At 39.7% G+C, this 23,557-nt stretch overlaps 1 protein-coding gene across 4 annotated transcripts in view; it reads left to right on the top strand.

The window, feature by feature from the left end:
- The first annotated feature begins 6,163 nt into the window (after positions 1-6,163).
- The window catches only part of fgf13a (fibroblast growth factor 13a), a 78,456-nt gene continuing 61,062 nt past the window's right edge, over positions 6,164-23,557 (top strand). For 3 of the 4 annotated variants that reach the window (XR_011037171.1, XM_068325316.1, XM_068325312.1), the window contains exons 1-3: positions 7,146-7,411; positions 7,585-7,751; positions 7,983-8,146. Coding sequence is in view for 3 of the 4 variants with exons in the window: in XM_068325316.1 (XP_068181417.1) it covers positions 8,098-8,146 (49 nt within the window). In the remaining variant the exon portion in view is untranslated. Of the gene's footprint in view, positions 6,224-7,145; positions 7,412-7,584; positions 7,752-7,982; positions 8,147-23,557 lie in introns of those variants that run through there. The other variant, XM_068325314.1, reaches the window with a different exon arrangement.

Below are 23,557 nucleotides of genomic sequence, written 5' to 3'. Positions count from 1 at the left end.
TCAGGTGTCAGGCTTATTTTCATTATGGTTCAGCTGGACTATAATATTCTGTAAAATGGGGCCAATGTTAAAATGTTTTGTACTTTGCAACCAAGGAAACCTTTGGACAAGTTTTTTTTTTAAATGTATGAATTATTTTGATAACATGTATGGTATGGAATAAATTAACTTGATTATTTTTTGGGTAATTTATTTCTTGCTTTTTATGATAAATTAAACGTTTCTCAGTGTCCTCTTTGCCCATGTCTGTAAAACTACAAGAATCCATGAAATGCACCTTGGACTTTTGACCACAGGATGGCGCACAAGCTAGAAAATGAGTCAGGTTTGACTGAACAGTGTAGAAGTGATAATCACAACGCACGATGGAAGTCTGGAAAACCAGGAGAGATCATCATTTTCCTAATTGAGTTTTATTAGTTTATCAGACAACTTTCCTGCTTCTCTCCCTCTAATCTATTTCTCTGTTTTTAAAAACCAGGGAATTCAAATCAAAACTCCATCTCACCATTTGATTTGTGATTTCTGACAACAAATCTCGCTCAATCTTTCCCAGTATCTTCGAAGCTGCTTTCCCTTCCTGTCTGGTTTGCTTGTTTTCTACTTAGCCTGATCTGAGGTCGACAGTGACCCACATGAAAGTCGTTGTGTTTCCACTGACCTTGGTTCTCCACAGAGCAGCAATGAATAATGTATGTTGTTTGACCAGTTATATATTTTTTTCTAATACTGTTTCCTCTCTAAAAGAGCTTCAGTTTGATCTCTTACTGGATTACAGACTATGTTGGTAATTGTTAATACACATATTTTATTGACTGTTTTTTTGCCATATCCATCTTTAGGCATTGTCTTTACTGTGTCCTATTTTCAATTTAATTCAATTTAATTTAATTTACAGTAATTTCATTTAATTTAATTTACAGTAATTTAATTTACTTTAATTTACAGTAACTTAATTAAATTTAACTTAATTTAATTTAATAAATAAAATTAAATGATCTAAAGCGTAATTTTGTGGTCTTAAGTATGAAATGCAGCCGATTCTGACCCCCACCCAGAAGGAATCCAAAGTCTTCTCAACTGTTGGCAACTATTGACCGGAGGCATTTATATTTCATTAAACCGTTCAGAGGCTGAATAATTTACTTGTGAGGAATTCAAAGTATCTACCACGTCTGCTTCTAAATCATTTCAGCCAGTATGGATATCAGAGTTATTTAAAGATGATTATTGTCTCCAACAGATTTCTGGGTTAAGTGGGAACGTTTGTTATTATTATTATTATTATTACAACTCATGTCCAAATCCTGCACTATGTCAGCTTGACAATCATCACTTCCCTCATCAAGTCCTATTTCTAAATGTAAGTCTGAGTGTTCTGGGGAAGCAGTGGGCTTCATGAACCCAGGAAGTATCAGATGGATCAGCCTTAAACTTAGTTTAGGGATCCAAGTCATTGGTTTGCAGAAGAACATGGTTTTTACTATCAGAACAGAGGTGATGACTCGTGTGCTATAGATGGAAGATAGTAAAATTGTCTGTGACTTGATTATTGATTTAAAAGGATCTCCCTGACTTCTACGTGTTCTCTCTTTCTTTGGCAGCAACATCAAGCCGGGGAGTCCGTGTCAGCTCCAATTAGATTAGTCACTACAGCTCCCCGGCTGCAGCCAGGGCCTTGTAGATAATGAAACCTCAGATGCTCACTCCGTACTATTGATTGTTACCGTACGGTACCTCTTTGGGCTGCAGGCAGCCCAGACTCCAGCCTTTCAGTGGAGAGGCGGCATCAGTAGCAGTAAAAGCTTCTGAAGTTGTGACTCAGACTGTTTGCAGGGCTCACACAGGATCATCACGCTGAATTCTGTCGACTCGATGTTGTGATATTTATATCAGTCTGGCCTGTTTTTAAATGTGAGATGCTGACTGTGTCAATTCAGGAATATTACAGAATCCTTTTTTAAGCATTGGTTTTTCATCCATACTCATTATTGACTGTGTTTTAATGTAGATGATGTGTGAATAATCCCTAAATGATTACATTGTATATTGGTTTTAAATTTATATTAAACCTAAATAAATGCTGAGTGTGTGCACAGTGACATTTAGAACATTTCTGCTAAAGATCAACTACTCCTTCCAGGTTTAATGTTTGGACAATAAAAGCTTCTCCAGGCCTTAGCATGTAAATGTTAATATTCATATGTGTGTTTATTCATACAGTCTTGCATGTATGTATGCCTGGTGACACGGAAGTGTTCCATCTATCTAGGTTAGCACATTTTTTTCACCCTCTGAACCAGTTTTGGATGTGCGGTCCCCTGAAGTCAGAGAAAAAGCTGCTGTTGTAAACATGAATAAGCAGAGTTAGATTTTGGTTTTGATGCATATTCTGTGCATCAGATTCAGGGAGATGAAGCGTTCATGTGATTTCTATGAGAGACTGAAAAAGATGCTCTTCAGTGTCATTTATGCAGCAGCGATTAAAGGGAGATTGTGCAATCTCAGAAAAACATGAAATGTCTTTTTTTAAGAAACATTTCCAAACTCCTTCTTATCATCTCTCTCCATCATTGACAGCAATGGGACGGCTGTCAGTTCCTCATTCCAGATGCTTGGATCCAGTCTTGGATCAATCCTCCAGCCTCATCTCGTACACCCCCTATATGTTAGTCATGCACCTAAGAAGCAATTTTTAAATCTGTCTAAAAATGTTAGTATTAAGAATTTGGGAGTTTCACCACACCGGTATATACAGAAATAGGACATTTCTTAAATACTTGACACTGAGGTCTTGTGAACTTGCACCATAACATCCACAGGGAGCTGCTATAATGTGAGCAGTGAAAAGAAGCACGAGCGGCTTCACAGCGCTGCTCCCCTCCAGCGGATGAAGTCCTTGACATTAATGTGATATCAGAGAGAGTCTTGCTCCGTTAAAAGCTGTCATTTGTCATTTGAAACGCTGACGTCTCACGCCCAGGTCCGTGCTTGTCCACACTCATCTTTCACCAACCAAACAATTAGACGTTCAAACCACTGGCTCCAATAAATCCGTAGGTTTAGAGACATTTATAAATGCATTGCTTATTTGCGCATGTTTCTTCACTCTAAACTGTTGAGTGCCTGCGTGTGCAGGCTGGGACAAACAAGAATGAGTTAAAACTAATGTATAGAAGTTATAAAGTAGCTGAGATGAACATTGCATGAATAAAACCATGCTTATTCTTGCAATGTTGCTATTGTGAATACCTCTGGAATGAGACAGACAGACAGAGACAGACTTCCTTTTATTGTCATTGCACAGAGACTCAGAACAGTGAGTCTGGCAACGAAATGTCATTGCTTGGCAACCAGAGTACACAGCATTGTTCGTATCGCTGATTCTATATATTTGGAAACATAAGTAGTTTGAAGATTGACATAGACAGTGTTAGTTGTTATATACATTATGAGTCTTATAGTAAACTTAAATATTGCACAGAGCCCAAGGCCCGGCCTTGCATTAAAATGAGGCTGATGAGCAGAGTGGGAACTGGTGTGGCTCGTCAGCGGCTACGATCCAGCCACACCCTCTGCCACAGCTTGACCTGTCAAGAGAAAATGAGTTTTCACAGTAACAGACCTGTCAAGCACACAAACAGAACAGAACCATCACAGTTTGGTCGGTACGCAAACTGGTACGGGTCGAATGAAGCAGGCAGTATAGATGTGATGTGGTCCTTAACCACCCGCTCGAAGCGCTTCATGACGGTGGATGTTAGTGCAACGGGACGGAAGTCATTGAGGCAGGAGATGAAAGCTCAGGTCCATCCCTGATCCCGCGAGCCGTGATGTAGCCGAGCGACAGACGCTTCAGGACCTGGGATGTTCAGCCAGCGTTAATGAAAAGTGGAGCTCTTGTTCCTTCCGGTCAGAAAAATGGCTGTGAAGCCTCACTCTTGTCCTGATTAATGCCAGAAATGCGTTCTAATTAAACCACATCGGACAGAATCAATGAGGTAGTTATAGATGGTAAGTATATTTCATGATAAATCAGAGCCTATTTGTTGCAGTCTTTACAGAATAGGATGTGCTTGAGATGCTAATAATTCACCTCCATGTGGACTGATGAAGATTTCATTACCAGGAGTAAATGGCAGAGTGTCAGTTCAACCAGATCCATCGAGATCATTTCCTGAAATATATCCCAAACGTGTGACATGACGGATACAAAAATGCAATCTGTGGAGCGGCTGAGTTGATTATGTTTCCTGTTATTTGAAGGTGTGACAAATATACGAGATCATCTCACACCTTATAGCCCTGACCTCTTTGGATTTGGAATAACTTGCTGACCCTGTTCTAACCTTTGCCTGACCTCTGTAAGGCTCACAGATAAATGAGCAGGTCCTACAAGTAATCTGCGATGATATCCATCATTTTTATGCGAGAGGCTAGGGAAAACATGAACAAACATAAATATTCAAGTTACGTTTGACTTTTACTAGCTTGCAATTAACACAATAAAATAATGCTCTATGCTCTAAAGAATTCACCCTTTATAAACCAACCCACTCTGATTCTAAGGAAATCCTAAAGACATTATTCAGAGAGTTGTTTTGAGTGTGAAGCAGGAGACAGCTTCTCATAACTCACATTACAAAACAATACTGATTCAGTGATGTGATCAGCCCCCCAGTAACACAAATAAACTTAAGACCCTGTCAGACACACTCAGAATCTGTTGTCAAATTCTCCTGCAAAAGTAATGATGCATTAATCACACTCTGACACCTCGCTGCTTGTCCCACTAAATGATTTTTTAGGACTGATCTTTCCCAGCACCCGTAGACGTCTCCTCAAATATCACCTCGGGGATTCTCCGTCCAGCCAAGTTGCAAATCAAGCGGTGCCTTTGAGATTGGACTTGTGTTAGAGTGTCATCCCATGCTAGTGATTTATAAGACAGTTCAGTGTGCAGACGAGACGACCGGTTGTTATCCACCTGATTGGAAATTGATTTTGAAACAACTTCTTAATTCTCTTCATAAATGAATTCTTTCTGTGTCACTTATTGAAAAGGCTTATTAACTTAGTTAATTATGAATTCTGTAAATATAATTTACTTAGAAAAAAAATGAAAGAAATCAGTTTTGACAGTGTGAAATTATAAGTTCAACTGAACCTTGTATTAAGTTTTGACTGCCTTTGTAAAGTAACAATGCATGGACTCTCCCATTTTAGTGTTAATTTAAAATATGCTCCAGTGTTAAAGTCTTAAATACAGCATGTTTAAAGTATCCAGTAGCAATAGTCCCATTGGGGAGGCACCAGCGTCCTCCCTCCTTCTGTTATAGTGCGTGGCTCGGACTCCGCTGTTTTCCAACACACGTTTTTCTCCTTTGCGTACCTGCCATTCATCAGTCCAATCAACCTTTCCTGCCAATCAAAATATGAAAACACATTCATCTATTCTTGCTTCATTTTATTATGCATGAAACATTACATTGCATCGTTCTCTCATCTCCTTGTTTTAATAAAATATTGTCATCCCGACATAAGCAAAAAACTAATCATCATTCATATAAAGACGTCCAAATATTAGTGCCAAGATTTAGCAAATGTTTTATTAATGAATTTTAAAATAAAGTTGCCTTGGCGTGATCATTTCCTCCACTCTCTTCCTGTCCAATTTGTTCAATTTAAAATCAAAGAAATACAGTACTGTTGACATGACATTATAAATACCCCATCGTTGATTATGTCTCAATTACAATAAAGAAAAGAATTAAACAAGAGAACATTTTATTTCATACTTTAGAGGACACTGTTCAAACAGAACACAGTGTGTGTAAAATGTCTTTGGAAGATTTTGAGCATGTGAAGAAAGTTTGAAAGGAGTCTTGTTTCCTCTAAAAATAGCCACCATATAGATCTTGTAACCCTCAACCAGCAGATGGTTTTTCCCTGTGGCCACTGAGTGCTATCAGACCTGCTGGCCTGAGAGATGTGACATAACTCCTGTAAAAATCAGACCTTCCTGATTTTAGACTGACAAAACTAACAGAGCCGCAGTTACTATAGCGACCTCAAAAGTGGACCAAGAGGTTGGAGAAAATTTTGGATTTTTGATCTTCAACCAATCTCAACCATTTTTACCATTTTGGAAGCGGACGGTTTAACATAACTGCAAGTAAGGGATGAGGTGTGACCTCTAGGATTCATTTTCCAGCATTTCAAGGTAAGAAAATGCCTCAAATCAACTGCATTTCTTTACTCCCACACATTGCATGAATTATAAGTGGACAGAAATATCAGTGAACAACACTGAAAAAACTCACAGCTGGAATAGAAGGTATCAAAGGGACAAATTATTTTAGAACTTGGCTAAAGAATTGATTTCAAGGTTCTGTTGATGATCTAAAGGAAATTCAAGTAGTGGATTTCAAAATAAAAAGAAATTCCTGCATTGAGAGGTGATAACAAAAATTTCTCAGTGGATTTAAAACCGAAACGTTCTTGCATGGATAGTGGTGATAGTGATACAGAAAAAGAGGATTCCATCCATTAAGGACTAAGACTGAGACAAACAAGATACTGTGATGACTTCAGCATTTTTTAAAAGGAATCAGTATGATCGTGTTTATTGCATTGGACAAAACCAGCAACTTGAGAACATTGATATGATATGATATCAACTTAAAAAACAAACAGGAAAAACAGATGATGGTCTGAAAATCACTTTTATTATAAAAAAAAAAACTGCCTCTGTTACATGAGTTTCTGTTAGAACGCGAACTCAGATGAAGCTTTTGTTGGTGCAGTCCAAAATTACTCCATCAGTAGAAAAGTCACCCCACCTTTTAAGTGTGTGGCGAGCTGAAAAGAACAAACACACCAGCTGCATTCATAAAGACGAGTTCCCCTCTTGTATCAGTGGATTCAGGAACGGATTTCCAGAAACACGCACGTTTTCATCTTTGAGGATTGAAGCCAATTTTGCAGAAATATTCAGGTATCATGCAAGTGAAGTTAAGCTTATCCTTTCACAAGTAAAAACTGAATCTTTTTTTTTATCGCTCCACATCCATGCAACTAAATTAAACACCTCACATCATTTAGGGAATAAAAATGCGCAGGTTGTCTGTGAATGGGATGACGCATTGCTCTGCAAAGGCAGCTGAATGAGAGCAACAGCCAAGATGGTGCGCTCCGCGCAGCTCCAGCTCCCGCTGTGACTCCGGCACCGCGCCGACAGATCACATCCGCTTCTGGCTGCATTCACGGATGGAGCTCGTTTCTCCTCGTTTTCTTTTTTCCACCTAACAACAACAACAACAACAACAACAACAACAACAACAACAACAACAAATGCCCGCGGTGTGAATCGGCGCTGTGACTGGAGGGGTGGCAGCAGCGCTCCTCTCAGGTTTGTGTATCCTGTTGATTCTGCCCACCGAGCGTTCAGTGGACCTCAAGCCTCTGACAAGGAGATCTGGCGGCTCCCGGCTGCACTGGGTGGCATTTGTACGTCGAGCTGATCGGTGTTTTCATCTCTTTTTTTTTCTTCTTTTTTTGTGTGTCTTTTGTCGACGTTGATAGACGGATCTCTGGGAGGAGAGACTCGGTTTTCCAGGTTTCCTTCCTTGCTCCTCTCCTTTGTCACAGAGCAGGTCGTGATTTCTGTATGCAACATAACGGGATTCGTGCTGGGAGCGTTTCCTTTCATCAATGTGCATTGATGTAGCAGAAAACGTGGAGGAGATAAGGTAAGATTCTGATGTTTACTGGAGCCCATACGCGCTCTCGGTCTGCGTGTGTGTGTGTGTGTGTGTGTGTGCCGGTGTGTTTAGAGAGCATCCACAGTTGGATGTTTTCATTGATATCCAATGGGGGGGGGGGGGGGGGAAATGAAACATCTTGCTCGATATGTGGCCCCTCTGCTCCTGTTTTTATGATGGAACGTTTTGATGAATACATCTCTCTCTCTCTCTTCACAGAAGCCCTTATCTCAGCACCCGGAACCTTTGGCAAGGATTTCTCAGAGGGCAATCAGCATTTGAAAGGGTTTCGAATCTTGTCTAAATCGGGAATTACACATCCAAACTGGGATCTATGAGCGGCAAAGTGGCGAAGCCTAAAGAAGACAAGGATGCTTCCAAGGGTAAGAAACGAGCATTGCCTTGTACATGCTGCTTTACTCCTAAATCACAGGTTTCCCTTTGCCCCCCCCCCCCATTCATTCCTCCCCTCTGAGGTAAGACCTGACACAATAGCGACCACCGGATGGTGAGCCATTCGCAGCATGGTGCATGTGGTTATTGTTGTCTTGAGATCAGAGATGGTAGGCCTGTGCCCGATGCCTCGGTTAGAGATCACATGCTTTGTTTGCATTGACTTGATGGTCAAAAACAGAGACAATTAGGCAAATAATTAATATCCCACTCGTTAGAAGGCTGGAGCGACATCGGTCCAAATAAAAGAAAATATAATTTTGACCATAAAATTGGACATTACAACGCTGAAATGACAGGTATGCCATCGTGTCAGTGGCGTCCTGTTGGAATAGCCCTTTGTGTTAATCGCTCGCACCTTTTCCGCATTCTGATCCGCACAACATCCGCGCAACGCGGAGCCTTCTCGGTCTCTTAGCCTCAGGTTATGACATTGAACTTTCCAATAAGGTTCAATGCACGTCACGACAAAGAGAGTGAAGCGTTTATCTGTTGATAGTCGTCATGAAAAGCCGCTCCATCCACACCGGGAGAGCGCACGGCGCTTTTACGCACTGCCACACACACACATGACTGCGCGTTCTCCTCTGCGCTGTTTTCTATCAAACCCTTCGAAATAAGATCAAACTAATGCGGTGACGTGTAGCTGCGTCGTTATATTCGTCTCCAGGTGTTTCCCGCATTGACCTTTCTATCCTCAAAGATGTAATGTCAATATAGCAGGTAAGACATTCAGTTTTACTAAAGATAATTTTGTGTTCAGTGACTTCCACTGTGGCCCAACACAAGTGTTCAGTTAGAGTAGCACTTCACGTGGGACCCCCCCTCCCGGTTTTAGGCGCTCCTAACAGATCAGTAAAGCCACTCGACTCATTTTGGCAGCCCTGGTACTGAAGTAATGACGTCCCTCTAATGAATATATTATAAGTCTTACGCTCTATATAGTAAAATAGTATCCTTTATTTTCTTTTTCCATAATTCTCTTTTTTTTTATAGGATAAGTTACATTAATAGCGTCATAGAGAGAAACTTAAATGTATAGGTTAAAGAATATTTATTCATTTTACAGGGTAGTGCAGTGAAGAAAACTCACTCTCTATAGGAATACATGCTATCAAAAATCTATAAAGTATGTATCTTTTATGGTATGGAGCAAATTATCAACCAAATGAGCAAACAAACAAACAGCAGTAGGTAGAAAGGGATCCTTTGCTGCATTTTGTTGACAACATTTACCAAAATATGCTTAAAAGAATTGATTTGCCATTAACATCTGTAGTGACTATTAATTTCTGTCATTGAAGATCAATGAAATTTGCCAATGGCGTTCCCACTGAGAGCAGCGTCATCTCCAAAATTTTTTTAGCCCAGATCGTAACCCATTCTCCCCCAGCATGACTGCCCATCATATTTCTGCAGCGTTCTGGTTGCACATCCAGCTGAAAGCCAAAAAATGGCACATCCCTGCTTCCCTAGAACATGTGGGTCATTTGTGTCCATTTATATCATTAGGATTTTCTTTTTTATTCAACGCATAAGTTCTCTGACCAAACATACTCCTCAAGGCACACACAGGAAAAAAGAACGAGCCACAGAAAGTTCAGAGACTCTTAACAATTTCTTTGAGAATAGAATCAATGTGTAGTTAGAAGAAGTTGATAAAGAAAAGCATCGTAGAGATTCAGAAAAGATCTTAGAGTTGTCCTTAAATGAAATTGTATTGAATTGATGTGTTCTAAGGCGGTCCAAGCTGTAATCACGTCAACAATGTCATACTGAAACTGCAACCCAGGACAGAATCACTTCTGTCACCTCACCAATAAGGCATTACTTATTTTTCTATATTGAGTCTGAGTTTGAGCTGTTCGACTGTCTTTGGGTGAGTCATGAAAGTCATCATGTAGCGGCACATGTGACGAATCAAAGTATGACGTCTAAACTCATTAAACTTTATGACTTCCCAAAGCCTGAAAGCCTGTTTAGACCCACAAGCACTGCATTTATATGCATTATCTGGGCTTGCACTAGGAGCTAGTATGAAGAAGCCACTGTGGCTCATTGTAAAAGAATGGAGCAAGCCACAAAAGCCACACTCCGTCCAAGACAGTGGCGCAGCGCGCGGACGACCTATGCTCGTCGCGCCGAGGGGTCTCCCTCGAGAAGTTTTTTAGAAAATGGGGTTGTTTTCATGCATTCTGGTGGAATCTAAGGGCAAAATCTTCTGTTCAGTTTACCTACAAAAATACACTAAGATCAACGGTTCAAGCTGAACTATCTTTACTTCTATCCTAATTTATGCAGGTATAAATGTGAGATTCAACAATTGAAAACTTCCATTCACTATGTGAAGATACAGTCATACAAAATATTACTCAATGTTTACTTGTAAGTTTTACTTAAGACTAGAAGACATTTTAACTTTGACTCAGACAACACCATTTGTATGCCATTTTTCATTTCAATTTAAAAAGGCATGAAAAATAGCAAACAAGGTGAATACACATTTACATACTGTACATCGCTGGTTATTCCTGCCGGTCATAGGGATTAAAAGTCTAAGACTACAAAAAGTATTGATAATATCTTTCATTTACCTTCTGATCGGTCTGTCACCACTCCTACTCCCTCCACCATTTGTTGTTCAATTGAATTTTAACACAAACTCTACTATATAACACTGGATTCTTAATTTCTTTCGATTGAGCGTCCTCGCCTTGTCGTACACCAATTCACGGGTTTAGCTTGTAAAAATAGAATCCTTTTATTTTTCATTGGATGAGGGGAGGTCATGACCCGAGTGCATATGTAATGATCGGGAGCGTTCGGGTCACTTCGACTATTTCCGTCGGCGTGCTTTTTGGCTATTTCTGTCGGCTATAGCGGCACTAGCGAGAGAAAAAGTTTGTTATCGCTCGGGGATTTTCGCGAGTCCAAAAAATTTGTAAGTTTTAGCCTTTTTTTCCTTAAAATAAGAACTCCACTTTGGCTACACAAGCTAAAAACCTTATAGCCAATCTGGAATTTACACACCTATGGCGACGTGGCGAAAGGTTTACGCAAGACCAGATTATGCATCAACCGTGCAGGCCACCAACTTTCTGCATCATATTACAGATTTCCCATTCAAGAAGATCACAACGTATACTTTTATCATCGCTTTAACTTTACATTTCTTGCATATAGTTCGCAAATTTATGACAGCAAAAAAACTAACAGCTTTTGTCAATCTTCCCACACTTGATCTATCTCTGCGCTGTGCATCAGTAGACTCTCCTCTTAGGTGTGAGTGTCAGCCATTAGATTCATGTCTACCTCCAATTGCAGGTCAGAGCAGGGCAGAAGTCATAAGTCTTGCATACTTGCACTCAGATTAATTCAGCGCAAAGCCAGCCTCAGAATTGAATCAATAGATGCCCAGAGATGAGTTTGAAGCTGCTTCATTAATCACAATGCATGCAGCTCCGTCCTCCACAACACTGACAGCTGCACTCATTGGCAGAACCGCACAGTGTTTACAAGGCTGTTAAAATCTTTTGATCTAATAGCAGAATCTTAAAGATTCCCACTTGCGTGGTGTGTGGGCAAAGGAGGATTGTGTAATTGTTATGCCATTATTTTTATGTTGTCAATGTCTGCATTGTCAGCAGAAAGATGTGGTGTGAATAAAAGCCGACCACGTACTTCACCGGCGTTTTTTTTAAGAAAAGTCTTTAAAAAGTTTTTAAAAATACCAGCATTTTCATGGTTACTCAGAAAATACTTCTAAAACTTCAACTAAATGAAAACCTACAGTACCCACTTATGGAACATGTCAGTTCTATAGTGCCAACAATCTGCTCATCACGGCACAGATATTTTAACACATGTCAAATGTGGGAGTTGGTGAAAACATGTTCTTGGGAAGAATTTGTGGTGTCATCATGACAGAGTTGTTCCCTGCCAGATGCTTCTCCGATGGCGACACAGATTTGACCGCTCTGCCTGGACAAAACTGGTTTGCTTCACGTCTCAGATCTGCCACTCTACATTGCTGACTTTCCTCAGAAGGTTTGGTTTCTGACTGACACAGGGTACCCCAAGTGTTAAGTTGGTGTTGTCGAAGTTATTTGATCAGTTAGTAATGGAATAAACCTACCATCAGGTCTAAGCAAGGCTAGATTTCAGCTTCGGTATTTCTCTTGATCTGTGTGGCTATAGAACCAGTAAAAAAGTCACTGCCATGAATGTAGTTTGATTTTCATTGTTTCAAAATGTTAGAATGCACCAAGACAGCAGGTGTGATCTCACAAATCATCTCAAAGTTGTCTGCAATTGTTTATCAGTGACATTGACGCTGAGAAAGACTAGAAAAAAGACTTTTATCCGACCATAAAAACAGCGTCAGACATCTCATGATTATGATGCACCGGTGTTACTTTCATTAATACCGTGATGCGGATCAGAACTCGTACAAAGGTGATGGATTATCTACTAGAAATGGATTCTAAATGACTTTACATTCATTCATGCAGTCCATGGTCCAGAAGTCAATCTCATCTAAAGATAATCCCTGTAATTGTGGTTATGTGTGTCAAACTGTCCCGATCTCTATACATGGTGTTTCTCCACCGAGTGGGAGAACTAGTTATTCAGTGTATTTTCAAAATTGTGTGTCGCACAGTAAGACTTTTCACTGACGCCAGCTATATTATCGCAGAATTGAGTTTGGCAGTCTTCATCCGGTGAACGGCCGCAGAAGCAGAGGACATAACAGGTTTTCCATTGACGTATTATCTGCAAATTTGGACAGAGATGACATCAGCAGAAAATGGTCCTGGAGTGTTTCTTTTTCTGGTCTCATTTCGGCTGATGCTGTGAGGGGTGAACACAATATTACCACATTGTGTGTGTTTTTTTGTTTTTTTTGAAGCAATAAATGTATAGAGGAGATTACAGTTGGTTGACAGAATCAATTTGTCCTCATGTAACAACAGCTTTACCAGGCATGCTAATGCAGAGCGATAATGGGCTCAGTAAATGGAAGCCTCTTGCTGTCTGACGTCGGCCCGCAGGCCATCATTTGCTAACCCTGTTGTAGAAGCAAAACAGATGTGAAATCCTAAATGAAGTTTTTCATGTGCAACAGATGAACTACGGTTACAATAGATCATGTGTGCAGCTGTAGAGGATATTGGAGATTTCGAAGCCACAAAGAGGTCACAAGAGCAATTACATTTTTCTGTTGGTCACCATGGAAGCCATGAGCCAATTTCATCAGCATCCGAGAAAAAACGTGGGTAGAATCTGGAATCTGGCAGGAGTGAAGCACTCATATAGAATTATTGCGAGCTGAAGATTGATAACCGAGGCTTTTTCTGGACAGTGTATCTCTGGTGACGTATTTCAGAGTGGAAGACAAGGCCTGGAAATCATGCCCAGTTGAAAGGTTTATGGCCAGCTGGAGTCTATATTTTTAAATTGCTCTGGACATGAACTAATTTAGGTTGGTGAAAATTGTAACGGGGATTAAAACGATGTGGAGGGGTTAGCGTACGAGCTGGAAGCCTGAGAGACAGTGTCTTAATGGCCAGCAGACTTCTGGAGTAAGGAAGGGGAAATGATTGCTTCTGGTTTAGTGATTGGCAGGTGCTTAATTTTAAGCATGGCTTTAGTTTCTGTAGTGATGATTCACCAGGAAGACACCAGAGCAGCAAAGCACCAACCCCTCTGCAGACACAGAATACTTTACAGGATTAGCTTCCTCTCCTTCTTCTTCTTCCCCAACCTTGCACCTCATTACAAACTGGGTCTCGTGTCCGTTTTTCAGCAGTCCTCCACTTCAACTGCCTCATGAGACGGAACATCAGCGTGAAAAGTAAAGACCTGAACTGACCTGACTGATAGAAAAGGGAAATATTTGAAAGTAATGACTGTATGAACCTTGATCTCTTCTCTATTGTAACATATTTCGGAGTGTGCTTCAAAAACACTCAATTATGCATACTGAAAAGATGGAACCCTGCTCCTTGATTCATTGTGAGAGGCAGCATGAACAAAGACAATACATACTGCCTTGCACAAACGTTCAGCCACCCATTTACGTTATATTCTTTACTGGTTAAATAAAAAGTGACACTTTTAAAAATGTAAGACAAAAGAATACGCTACAGCATATCAGATGTGGGGAGAAATGTATAGAATATTAGATCATATCTTTTCAAACAAACAGCAAACCAGTAAGATACAACATTCTCAACTCTGGAAATGAGTCTCAATCTAAGATTTCTCTCTACAACAACAGATGAATTCTGTGTAATATGCCTTTAGTTTTTATTTACTGTACGATGAAAGAAAAATCTCACACATGAAAGTAGCGTGATGGATTTTTTTTTGCCATTTCTCCAAATGGCTATTGTTGTAAAATCTCCACCATGCTATAGCTGTAACGCTACAGCCAGTGTTCTCCTGGAGTTCTTGTGTTTGCGCAGAGATGAGGAATGTCTGGTACTAAATGCAAAACTATGAATGTTAACGCAATTACAAGCTCTAGTCTCAAATTGGCAGCATGCTTGCTGCCATACGAGGGAGAGGGAGCGCAGAATTCAAGTTCCCCCTCCCTGACCCCTTACCTTTAACTGACCCCACTCCCTCTCTCTCTATCCTGGTATTGAGATGTAACCAAAACACCACTGTCACACTCATCTTAGCCATACTTTTGCAATATGTTACATGTGGTGGAACATCCAGCTGATAAACATTTGCAACTTATGTGCATAGGAGATGAGGTTTAGTGTTGCTATGTAACCAGTTGATGAGTCCGGTGGATGAGAGGATGTAGGTGTACGACAGCCGTCGGATAGCAGGAGTAAGCAATTTCAGTCACTGCTCATTAATTAAGGTCTTGACAGACTCCTCTATGTGTAGCCAGTTCTGTGTCCTCTGGAGGGTTGGCCGTATTGATCTCTGGGTCAGTCCCTCAAAATAGCTGTTTTGGTAGAATTAAGATCTGTACGGTCTTTAGAGTGATGGCTGAGAACGCAGGTACTGGTGTGTCATGTGTCACTTTTGGGTCATGTCCAATGTCTGGAATGATCAAGACACTTAGTATCGGTTTCTCATAAAATGGAATATGAAAATGATGTATAGCAGAAAGGAATTACTGTTATTCTTCAGAGAAAGCTCATTCTGTCAGGATTAATGAGTACAGGGAATGGAAAGGTGATAGATTTGGAATGAACTCTTCCACCGGAAAAGACTAAAACAATGTCACATAAAGAAGGTGGATGATTTAAATCATAGTTTATGAATCCCTGAAATAGTAAACGTCAGCCTCTCAAATGAAATGTGTGTGTGTGTGTGTGTGTGTGTGTGTATGTGTGTGCGCTTTTAATGTGTATGTATATATGTGTGTTCATTTCCATATTTTAGTCATCAGTGTGAACGTGACGATGCAAGCATGATGTGAATTTGCTTTCTATTTCTGGGATGTGAGAAACGATAGGGAAGAAACGCATTGTTAAGTTGACTGCTAAATATAGCAACGACCCTCCATTGGTCCCTGAAGCCAGTTTTACACAGTCTGGAGCAGTGAACGTCATGGCTGCGCTGCCTCCCTTTCATCAGGGAGACATCATTTACATAATGAGTTGCTGCCAAGGCAACAAAACCTCAATAAGCATGGGAGTCGCCTGTTGTTGACGGCAAGGTGGCTTCATAGCATTTGTGCAATGAACTTGATTGTGTACGCTCACAAACGCACAAAAAAATGGAGTCAGAGAATAAATTGTGAGTCCTATGAGGTCTGGTTTTTATTCATGCTTTGACTTATGTGGTTTTTGTTATGATTTTCCTAATGTAATTTTTTTAGTGGATTGATTTTAATCACATTTATGTTACGTAACATACATTGTTCCGGTTGATGCACTGAATCAGATTATGACTTGCGGTTCATTTGCGTCTCTGTTCCTTGGTCACATATCAATCATACATAAATAAAACTGATTAAAATTTGTCAAAAAAATCTAAAGAGATTGACTTCATCAAAGAAAAATAGCATCTATATGGACAGTGTCTGATTTACCAGATTGTTATAAAAAACACTGAACTTATAAAATTCTAGAAATTTTGACTTTATCACTTAAATTCTACAGAAAAGAACTGTGATTTGCAACAATAATCCTATCATTTCTGAGAGGAAAGACAATTAATACCCATTGTCTTTATTTCCTCATCTCTTTATAAGATTCATTTTTTATTTGAATCTTATACTTTCCCTACTCCCCATGCATGGGTTAAGATGTTCCACTTCAGTGAGACTGCAGCACAACTCCTACCTGACAAACTTTGCTTCATGACTTGTCACATGTCATCAGAGATCGTCTGCGGTGAATGACCACATCGTCTTGGTGTAACAAGAGGAGACAAGGCTCTGCTTCCACTGCAGCAAAGAGAGAGAAAAATAACAAAAAGCAAAGCACAAAGTTAAAAAGGGGTGAGAGAGAGAGAGACAGTAGTCAGTGATCTAACATTAATCCGTAACAGCAGAACTGACATGAAGACGAACAACGCTGTAGGCGAGAGAAAAAGGTTACATGCAATAGCGATTAAAACGCCTTAGCTTTGCTTAAAGGTTACAGTGGAAAAATTAGGCGGAAACACTGTTAAATTACTGCAGCGCCTTGAATAATTCTGTGTCTTAATTGTCTCCTTTAATAATAAGCTCAGCACTTCTGATTCTAGTCCGACGCTCAGAGTGAAATCATTTCAAAAAGGAAGGAGGGTGTTTAGTACATGAAGTCACAAGTAGTCGGTCCTTTCACACACCCGTGTTTGGTCTGTCAGTTGATCAGTGGTTCTCGCTGGCTTCACACAATAAATATATTCCTAATGTTTTGCACTGTTCATAGCACAAAGATCTTTGTATCCCAGCAACCTTTGAAACATGTCTAACACTGAGGGAATGTACAACTATCCCCAACCAGCTACAGACGATGGTGTGTGTGTTGTACTGTTTATGTATGTGTTCACGTTTTTTTTCTCTCGAGTGTATTTGTGGGATTTTTCAGGGATGTCTTTGTGTGTGGCTTTTCTTTACCCTGCAGATTAGAATAGAAAGCGTCATCTATTGTTCATGATGCACTGTGGATAAACGGAAGCAACCGTACATGTATGGTGACTGCTTGTATGTGTGTTACAAAATAAATAATTTGTTCCTTCATAATTTGCCAGCTGTTAAAAAAAAGTTCTTTGTTTCAACTTTTAGATGTGAAACTCAGCTTGTTGACTTTATTTTGTAACGTTGTTCATTGAATGCTTGGATTTCATTGGTTGGTTAGATTCAAACAAAAGCAATCTGAATATGTCATCTTGAGGCATTAGAATGTTTTTCACTTTAATGAGACATTTTCAAAGTGCCCTCACGTCTTAATACATGTGCACATCTTTAATATCAAAGTGTGCTCTAAGTGTTAGTGGTTCTCTGCACACACATACAGACATTGCAGGGACCGACATGCCGAAATGCTGATGAATCCAGTGTTTTTGTGTTTTTGTATGTGCTTATCTAGAGAACTTACCTTTTAAAATAGACTTATGTGTCTGTTCTGCCCTCTTTTGATGTGATGTTTGATGGTGAATGTGTAGCATAGCCCATGTGTGTGTTTTTGTGTGTGGTGAGAACACTGCAGCGGAATCTACTTTAAAAAATAGCTTTTTAAATGCTTGTCAAACACCAGTCGGGAGGCAGTTTGGCTCAATGTGCACAGATTAATTTGGCATGCAGTGAAAACCTGGCTTCAGTCTCAACTCCTGTCATTTGGTATTCTTCACCATCGTCTTTGAAGGAAATGACCCGAGTAGCGTGCGACCCATCTTTAAATATGAGTGTTCCTTTTAAATAAGTCCTGTAAGGTGGATCTAATTTATGCTGTGAAGGGCAGTTAAATGTGATTCTACTAACTGATATCTTTTCCTTGGCTTGTGTACAACAGCGTGCAAGGAAAAAAAAAACTGTATGAAAAGAATGCAAACTATTACATTTGGTGGTAGAATGAGAACTCATGATGAGATTTTTAGTACAAATAATTAATATGTGGAATCTTTCACCACCATTCAAATTTAACTGGACAAGAACTGAAACAGTTTGTCCTCAGCATAAAAAAATTTTTTTCAAATAAGGACAATTTTTTAAATTAACCTGTTACTTAACGATTGAAGGATCACAGGGACGTCTAAATATTCCTTAATAATTTCACTGATAGGATTATCTTGCATCTCATACATAGTCAAACAGTTTATTTTTCTATCAATGTAATAAATGTTGTGTCATTCTATTTCATAGAATAATTAGCCTCATCTGGTCCAATGTATTTTATTCGTTCATTTTATTCATATTTTCAGTAAATCACAATGAAGGCCTTCATGCTCATGTCACCAGTGAAAACATCTCAAACCTCAAAAAAGCTAGAAATTTGACATTTAAGCGTTCTTGATACAGCTTTCTCTGCTAATGTCATTACTTCTGTAATTCACGCTGCCACAGTGATTTCAACTAAGTGTGTGTCTGCTGTGGAGCCCTATTTGACCCCTTTGGAAATATTTGGCAGGATGAACAGAATGCGTTGGTAACACCTTGCGGAGGCAGGCACCACACTGCTCTAAAATCAGCAATCACACCCATCAACAAAAGCACTGGCGTCACTTCATGGCTGTGGAGTACAACGTAGTGGAAAATGGGTAAAAACACATTTTATTCATGATGTATTTTCTTTGAACGATCATAGTTTGAGGCCTCTCTATAACAAACCCTCACAAAGCAATCTTTTTGGGTAAAGGTTAAAATGTCTGTAAGCGAAAGCTTTACTTTGGTAGTAAATATGCCAAACATTCCTATCAGTCATGAAAAACTTTCACGTAATCAGATTCAGAGTAGAATCGAGTTATGCTCTACTTTCAGGACGGATAGGGATGGAACTTCTGTATTTCTTCTGCCTTCAACTTTTTAGTAATTGTGTATATTCTCATTACAGTAGGGCTTACAGTACAGACCAAGTGGAGCAATTCCTCCCAAAATGAATGAGGGCAATATAGCTACAATTAAAATATGCTAGATGTGTACGAAACAAAATGGAAGAGAAAGGGAAGTCACTCCCTCAGCTTTGAGCTCATTGGGTACATTATTACCTCCTCAGAGCGTCTCCCTATTTTTAGTTGTTGAAGCCTTTAAAACTTCGCTGCCTCCCGCGGATGTATCGATGTTGACGTAAAGGACGTATTGAATTATCTAGGCATTGAAGGATATTGATGGACATCTCCATTAACGTATGTAGAGAGTGTGAAATGGGCTTTGACAACATCACAGTTAAGGTGTAATCAATTGAAAATACATTAGTTAGAAGGTACGCATAAGCAGATTGCGTCGCCGTTGACCTCTGTTGAAACTGACTTGTGATTGCTTTTCAATAGTACAGTACAGAGGAATGCTAAAAGGATAACGCGCTTGAATAAGATCAGTGACTTTAAATACTTGTGAACCCCAGGTCACCTTGAAGTAATCAGATACTATAGTACCACATTTCTGTAATAAATTAACATTAATTAATTGTATACCCCAGGAATAATAGCTGCTCTGATACCATGACTAAAGATAGCACCAAAAGTATGTGAAGTGTAGGTTAATATTTCATATTAGACTTGCAGAGTCGAAGCAAATGTGTCCCTTGGTTGCCATGGATCACATTAGATCCTCATGTGGGAGCTTCGCCTAATGTTTCCACCTCTTTTTGCCCCTTCACCTCTCACACATCTTGTGTTATACGTTTATACCTTACTCTTTCTCATGTACAGCTAAAGTGTGACAGTAAATGTTTCGGATTATTAATTAGTATCTTTATGCATCATCCCCTGCTCAATAAATTCTCTTGTGAGTTTGCTGCTCTCAGGCTGATGCACCACAGTGAACTGTGTGTTGGAAGGCAGTCCCAGTTCCTGATTGTGTAATTAGTCACTACCTTAATAATTATGCACTAATTACCAGTAACTTGTGAACGCAAATTGAATGAAAGACGCAGTGCAAATTTTCACTCCATAACTCTTCCTCAAGTCATTCAGAATTTCCTGCATAGAGTCAGTACTACAGTGATAACAATATGCTCTCAGCTCATGGTAGATTTGATGACTGCGACTGCAGCTCTGCTCGACCTGTACTGAATAAAAGTGAAAAGCTTATATAAGCAAGTATTTAAGCACTTATAGTCAATCATTTCTGCTTTTACTCTCCTGTGCTGCAGAAGCTTGAATTGTACAGGAAGCACTGCAGTGCATTTCACCTTTTTGCACTGTCTCAGCTCAAAAAAACATGTGAAAACAAGCATGCAGGTTGTAACACACCTGTAAACAAACAAAACTCATTAAGGAAGTGGGTTGTCATTACTGTAGCACTACTGCAGATTTATAATGTCGAAGCAAATCAGGTTCTGTCTGCATGCTGTGTTATTCAAAGCTAATTAGCATGGCATTATTAAATTATAAGGCGACGCATCACCACATTGACTGGTTGACAACAACAAAAGCCAGAGTGAGCTGTTGATGGTGACGATCTACACCTACCTGTGTCCACAATGTTTAACCACCGAATTGAATGTTCCTATTGGTAAATTGAAAATGAATTTGTTTTTTTAGTATTGCAAAATAACATTTCCTGTTTGTTTCATAACCTAACGACAAGGTAGGATGAGTTATACCTGTACTGGAATATCGTAATGTAACTTATCTCTAGAGCAAACGAAGAGGAGGAGGGAGGAGCTATTTTGTTCGTATCTTGAGGACTACCTGTATAGCCCAGAAATATTAAAAGAGCTGATGTGAGTCTCGGCCGCCATACTTTCCATGCTATTTTGAGATGAACTTATTAAAGTCAGCCTGCCACTAATTAAGTTGTTTGTCTTTGCAAAGCTTTCCTCTGCCTGCCCACTGCTGCTCACTAATCAGTAGTTGTGTCACAGCACCATGCCTACTGATTGAAGGTGAGATGAAAGCAGAAAAAGGGAAGAAAAATGACCCGATGGTGGCAGCTTTTCTAACAAGCGGGGCCATGCTGAATCTTTTTTCAGTTTGGGTCTGTTAACAGACTTGTGTGGGTGCTTTAAGGGTTCCCATAGAGATGGAAGAACAGGTTTTAGGAGAAATTCATTCCATTCTCAATTCTTACTCATTAAAGTTATGTAAATGGAAGTAACACAAAAGTATAGCAGTTATGGGGTCACTTCAACTCTACGACTGTAAAATGTCTTCTAAAAGTTCTGAAAGAGCAATGGGTTGAATTCTCTGTAAAAAAAAAAGAAAAGAAAAAGATCTTGTTGAAGATTAATAATTTTAATTTTAATTTTGCTCAAATAAAAGAAAGTGCTGTAAGAGAATAAGAGAATAAAACATTACATTAATTCATTCACTCATAATTTGCTTTGTTATTTGTGAATCTGAGTCGGTTTTATAGATTGACAGCTACTCTGAGTGCGTGCCCATACCCCCATACCCTGCCCGCTGCACAGTGTCAGCTGGGATAGACTCCGGTGACCTGGACTCTGATAAGTGGCTGAATACGAGACAAATGTTGATTTCCTTGTCTTCTGGAAAATGAATGAGAGCCTTTACTGTTTTTCAAAGAGGGTAATGTTCAAACAAGACAAAAAGCGTAAATACATAAATCAGTCTGAATCCTGATATCCCGATTGCACAGTGTAGGGTTTGTCCTGATTACCATGTGTTGAGTACAAGAGTTGTGCGGGAAAGTGAATTTCTAGCTCTTATTGTGATGGAGGGTTACAAACCCTCACCTCAAACTGAGCAGAAGCAAACCCTCAGAGAGAAGATTTTTCTGTGCTAGTAAAGCAAATGGCTTTCCCCTCTGCTGAGTCTGGATAGTGTTAGGCTGGGGGTGGGGTGGGGGTGCAAATGCTCCTGTATGTCATCTAATACACAACATAGTGAAGAGAGAGAGAGCCTTTGGGTAATTTTATGTCATTTTGAAGATATTACTGGGGAAAGGTCTTAATGTGGGCATGTCTGATTGAGTCCATGATCCTAGCATGAAAACGCTCTGTGTGTCTAATGTATGTGCATGCATTTGGGCATGTAAATGGACAATTACATGCAGATGCATTTATGTATTGAAGCATGGGTACTGCTGCATGAATGAAGTCACAGCAGGTGGTAAAGCACATAGTAATCTAGTTAGGCTCATACTCATTGGAAACAAATGGCTGCCACAGCCATGACAACAGATGTTACGCCAAAGCACTGCAAGACGAGCTCAAATAATCAGATTCAGTGATTTTAGAGTCTAACATTTTGTTCAACGTAAAAGATGTTCTACGTATTTAAAAATAACATTTGCTGGTGACTCAAAATGACGTTTAACCCAGGTTCATTTATTTACTTTCAACAGGCTTTTAACCTCTAACCTCCATCCCTCATTTCACCTGTTTGTGTCTCTCCTTTGTCTTATCTGTCTGCAAAATGCATGATTTTTTGAAAAGTTCTATAACAGCCAATTTGTTATTATCATCACTAGTATTATTATTCATTTTCTTGAAGGCGTGGCAATCAGACATTGTCTCACCTTCAGCCACTTATTTGTAATCCTGGTTGCAGATTTATGCTTCAACCAGGATTGACTACAAGCGGAGGCGGAGTACAGCCTGGACAGGTTGCCTTTTTGTCATGGGGCTTAATCCAAGCTGTTTTTATTTCTATTCTATTTCTAATTCATTCTATGATCCATTGTGATTCTGGAATGCTATGATGTATCGATAACCACGTTTCCACTGCATAATACCAACTCTACCTGACGTGTGCTCAATCTTGCGCATTGACCATATTGACCAGTCATTGGTCTGTCATGTTTCAAATGAACTTTTGACAATGTCAGTAAAGTCAAGCCAGTGTGAGTTGAAAACAGATTTTAGTTAATTAACAGTGTTTTTGTAGCAGAAGTCTGTCTATGAGTCCTGTGTCTCTTTTAGTTGGAGAGTTTTTCTCTCTTACGCTCTCCACTCAGTTCTCTCCATCTCTTTGGCTGTGACACGTGTTGTTCTGTCGGATGCTGTCGAAGGCAGCAGACGTCTGAGGCCTGATGACTGTCTGCATGGATAACCTGCAAATGATCTCGCTGCCTGTCTCCTCCCCCCCCTGATTTAATCCATGTTTCTAGCCAGGAAAGTTAAGAGAAAAGGAAGACATCCTTTCACGCAGCAGTCACCTGGTTTTTGTGGGTTGTCATGACACACATTTCTGGTATTTTGGAAATACTTCTAGCAGTACATCGATTTTTCTTTTCCCCTTTCTTTGCTCCAGTCTTTTCAAAA

This window comes from Antennarius striatus, chromosome 10 (genome assembly GCF_040054535.1).
Source record: "Antennarius striatus isolate MH-2024 chromosome 10, ASM4005453v1, whole genome shotgun sequence".
NCBI lineage: Eukaryota > Metazoa > Chordata > Actinopteri > Lophiiformes > Antennariidae > Antennarius > Antennarius striatus.
Note: the sequence above shows the minus strand (reverse complement) of the source record. Positions and strands in the feature narration are given on the sequence as shown.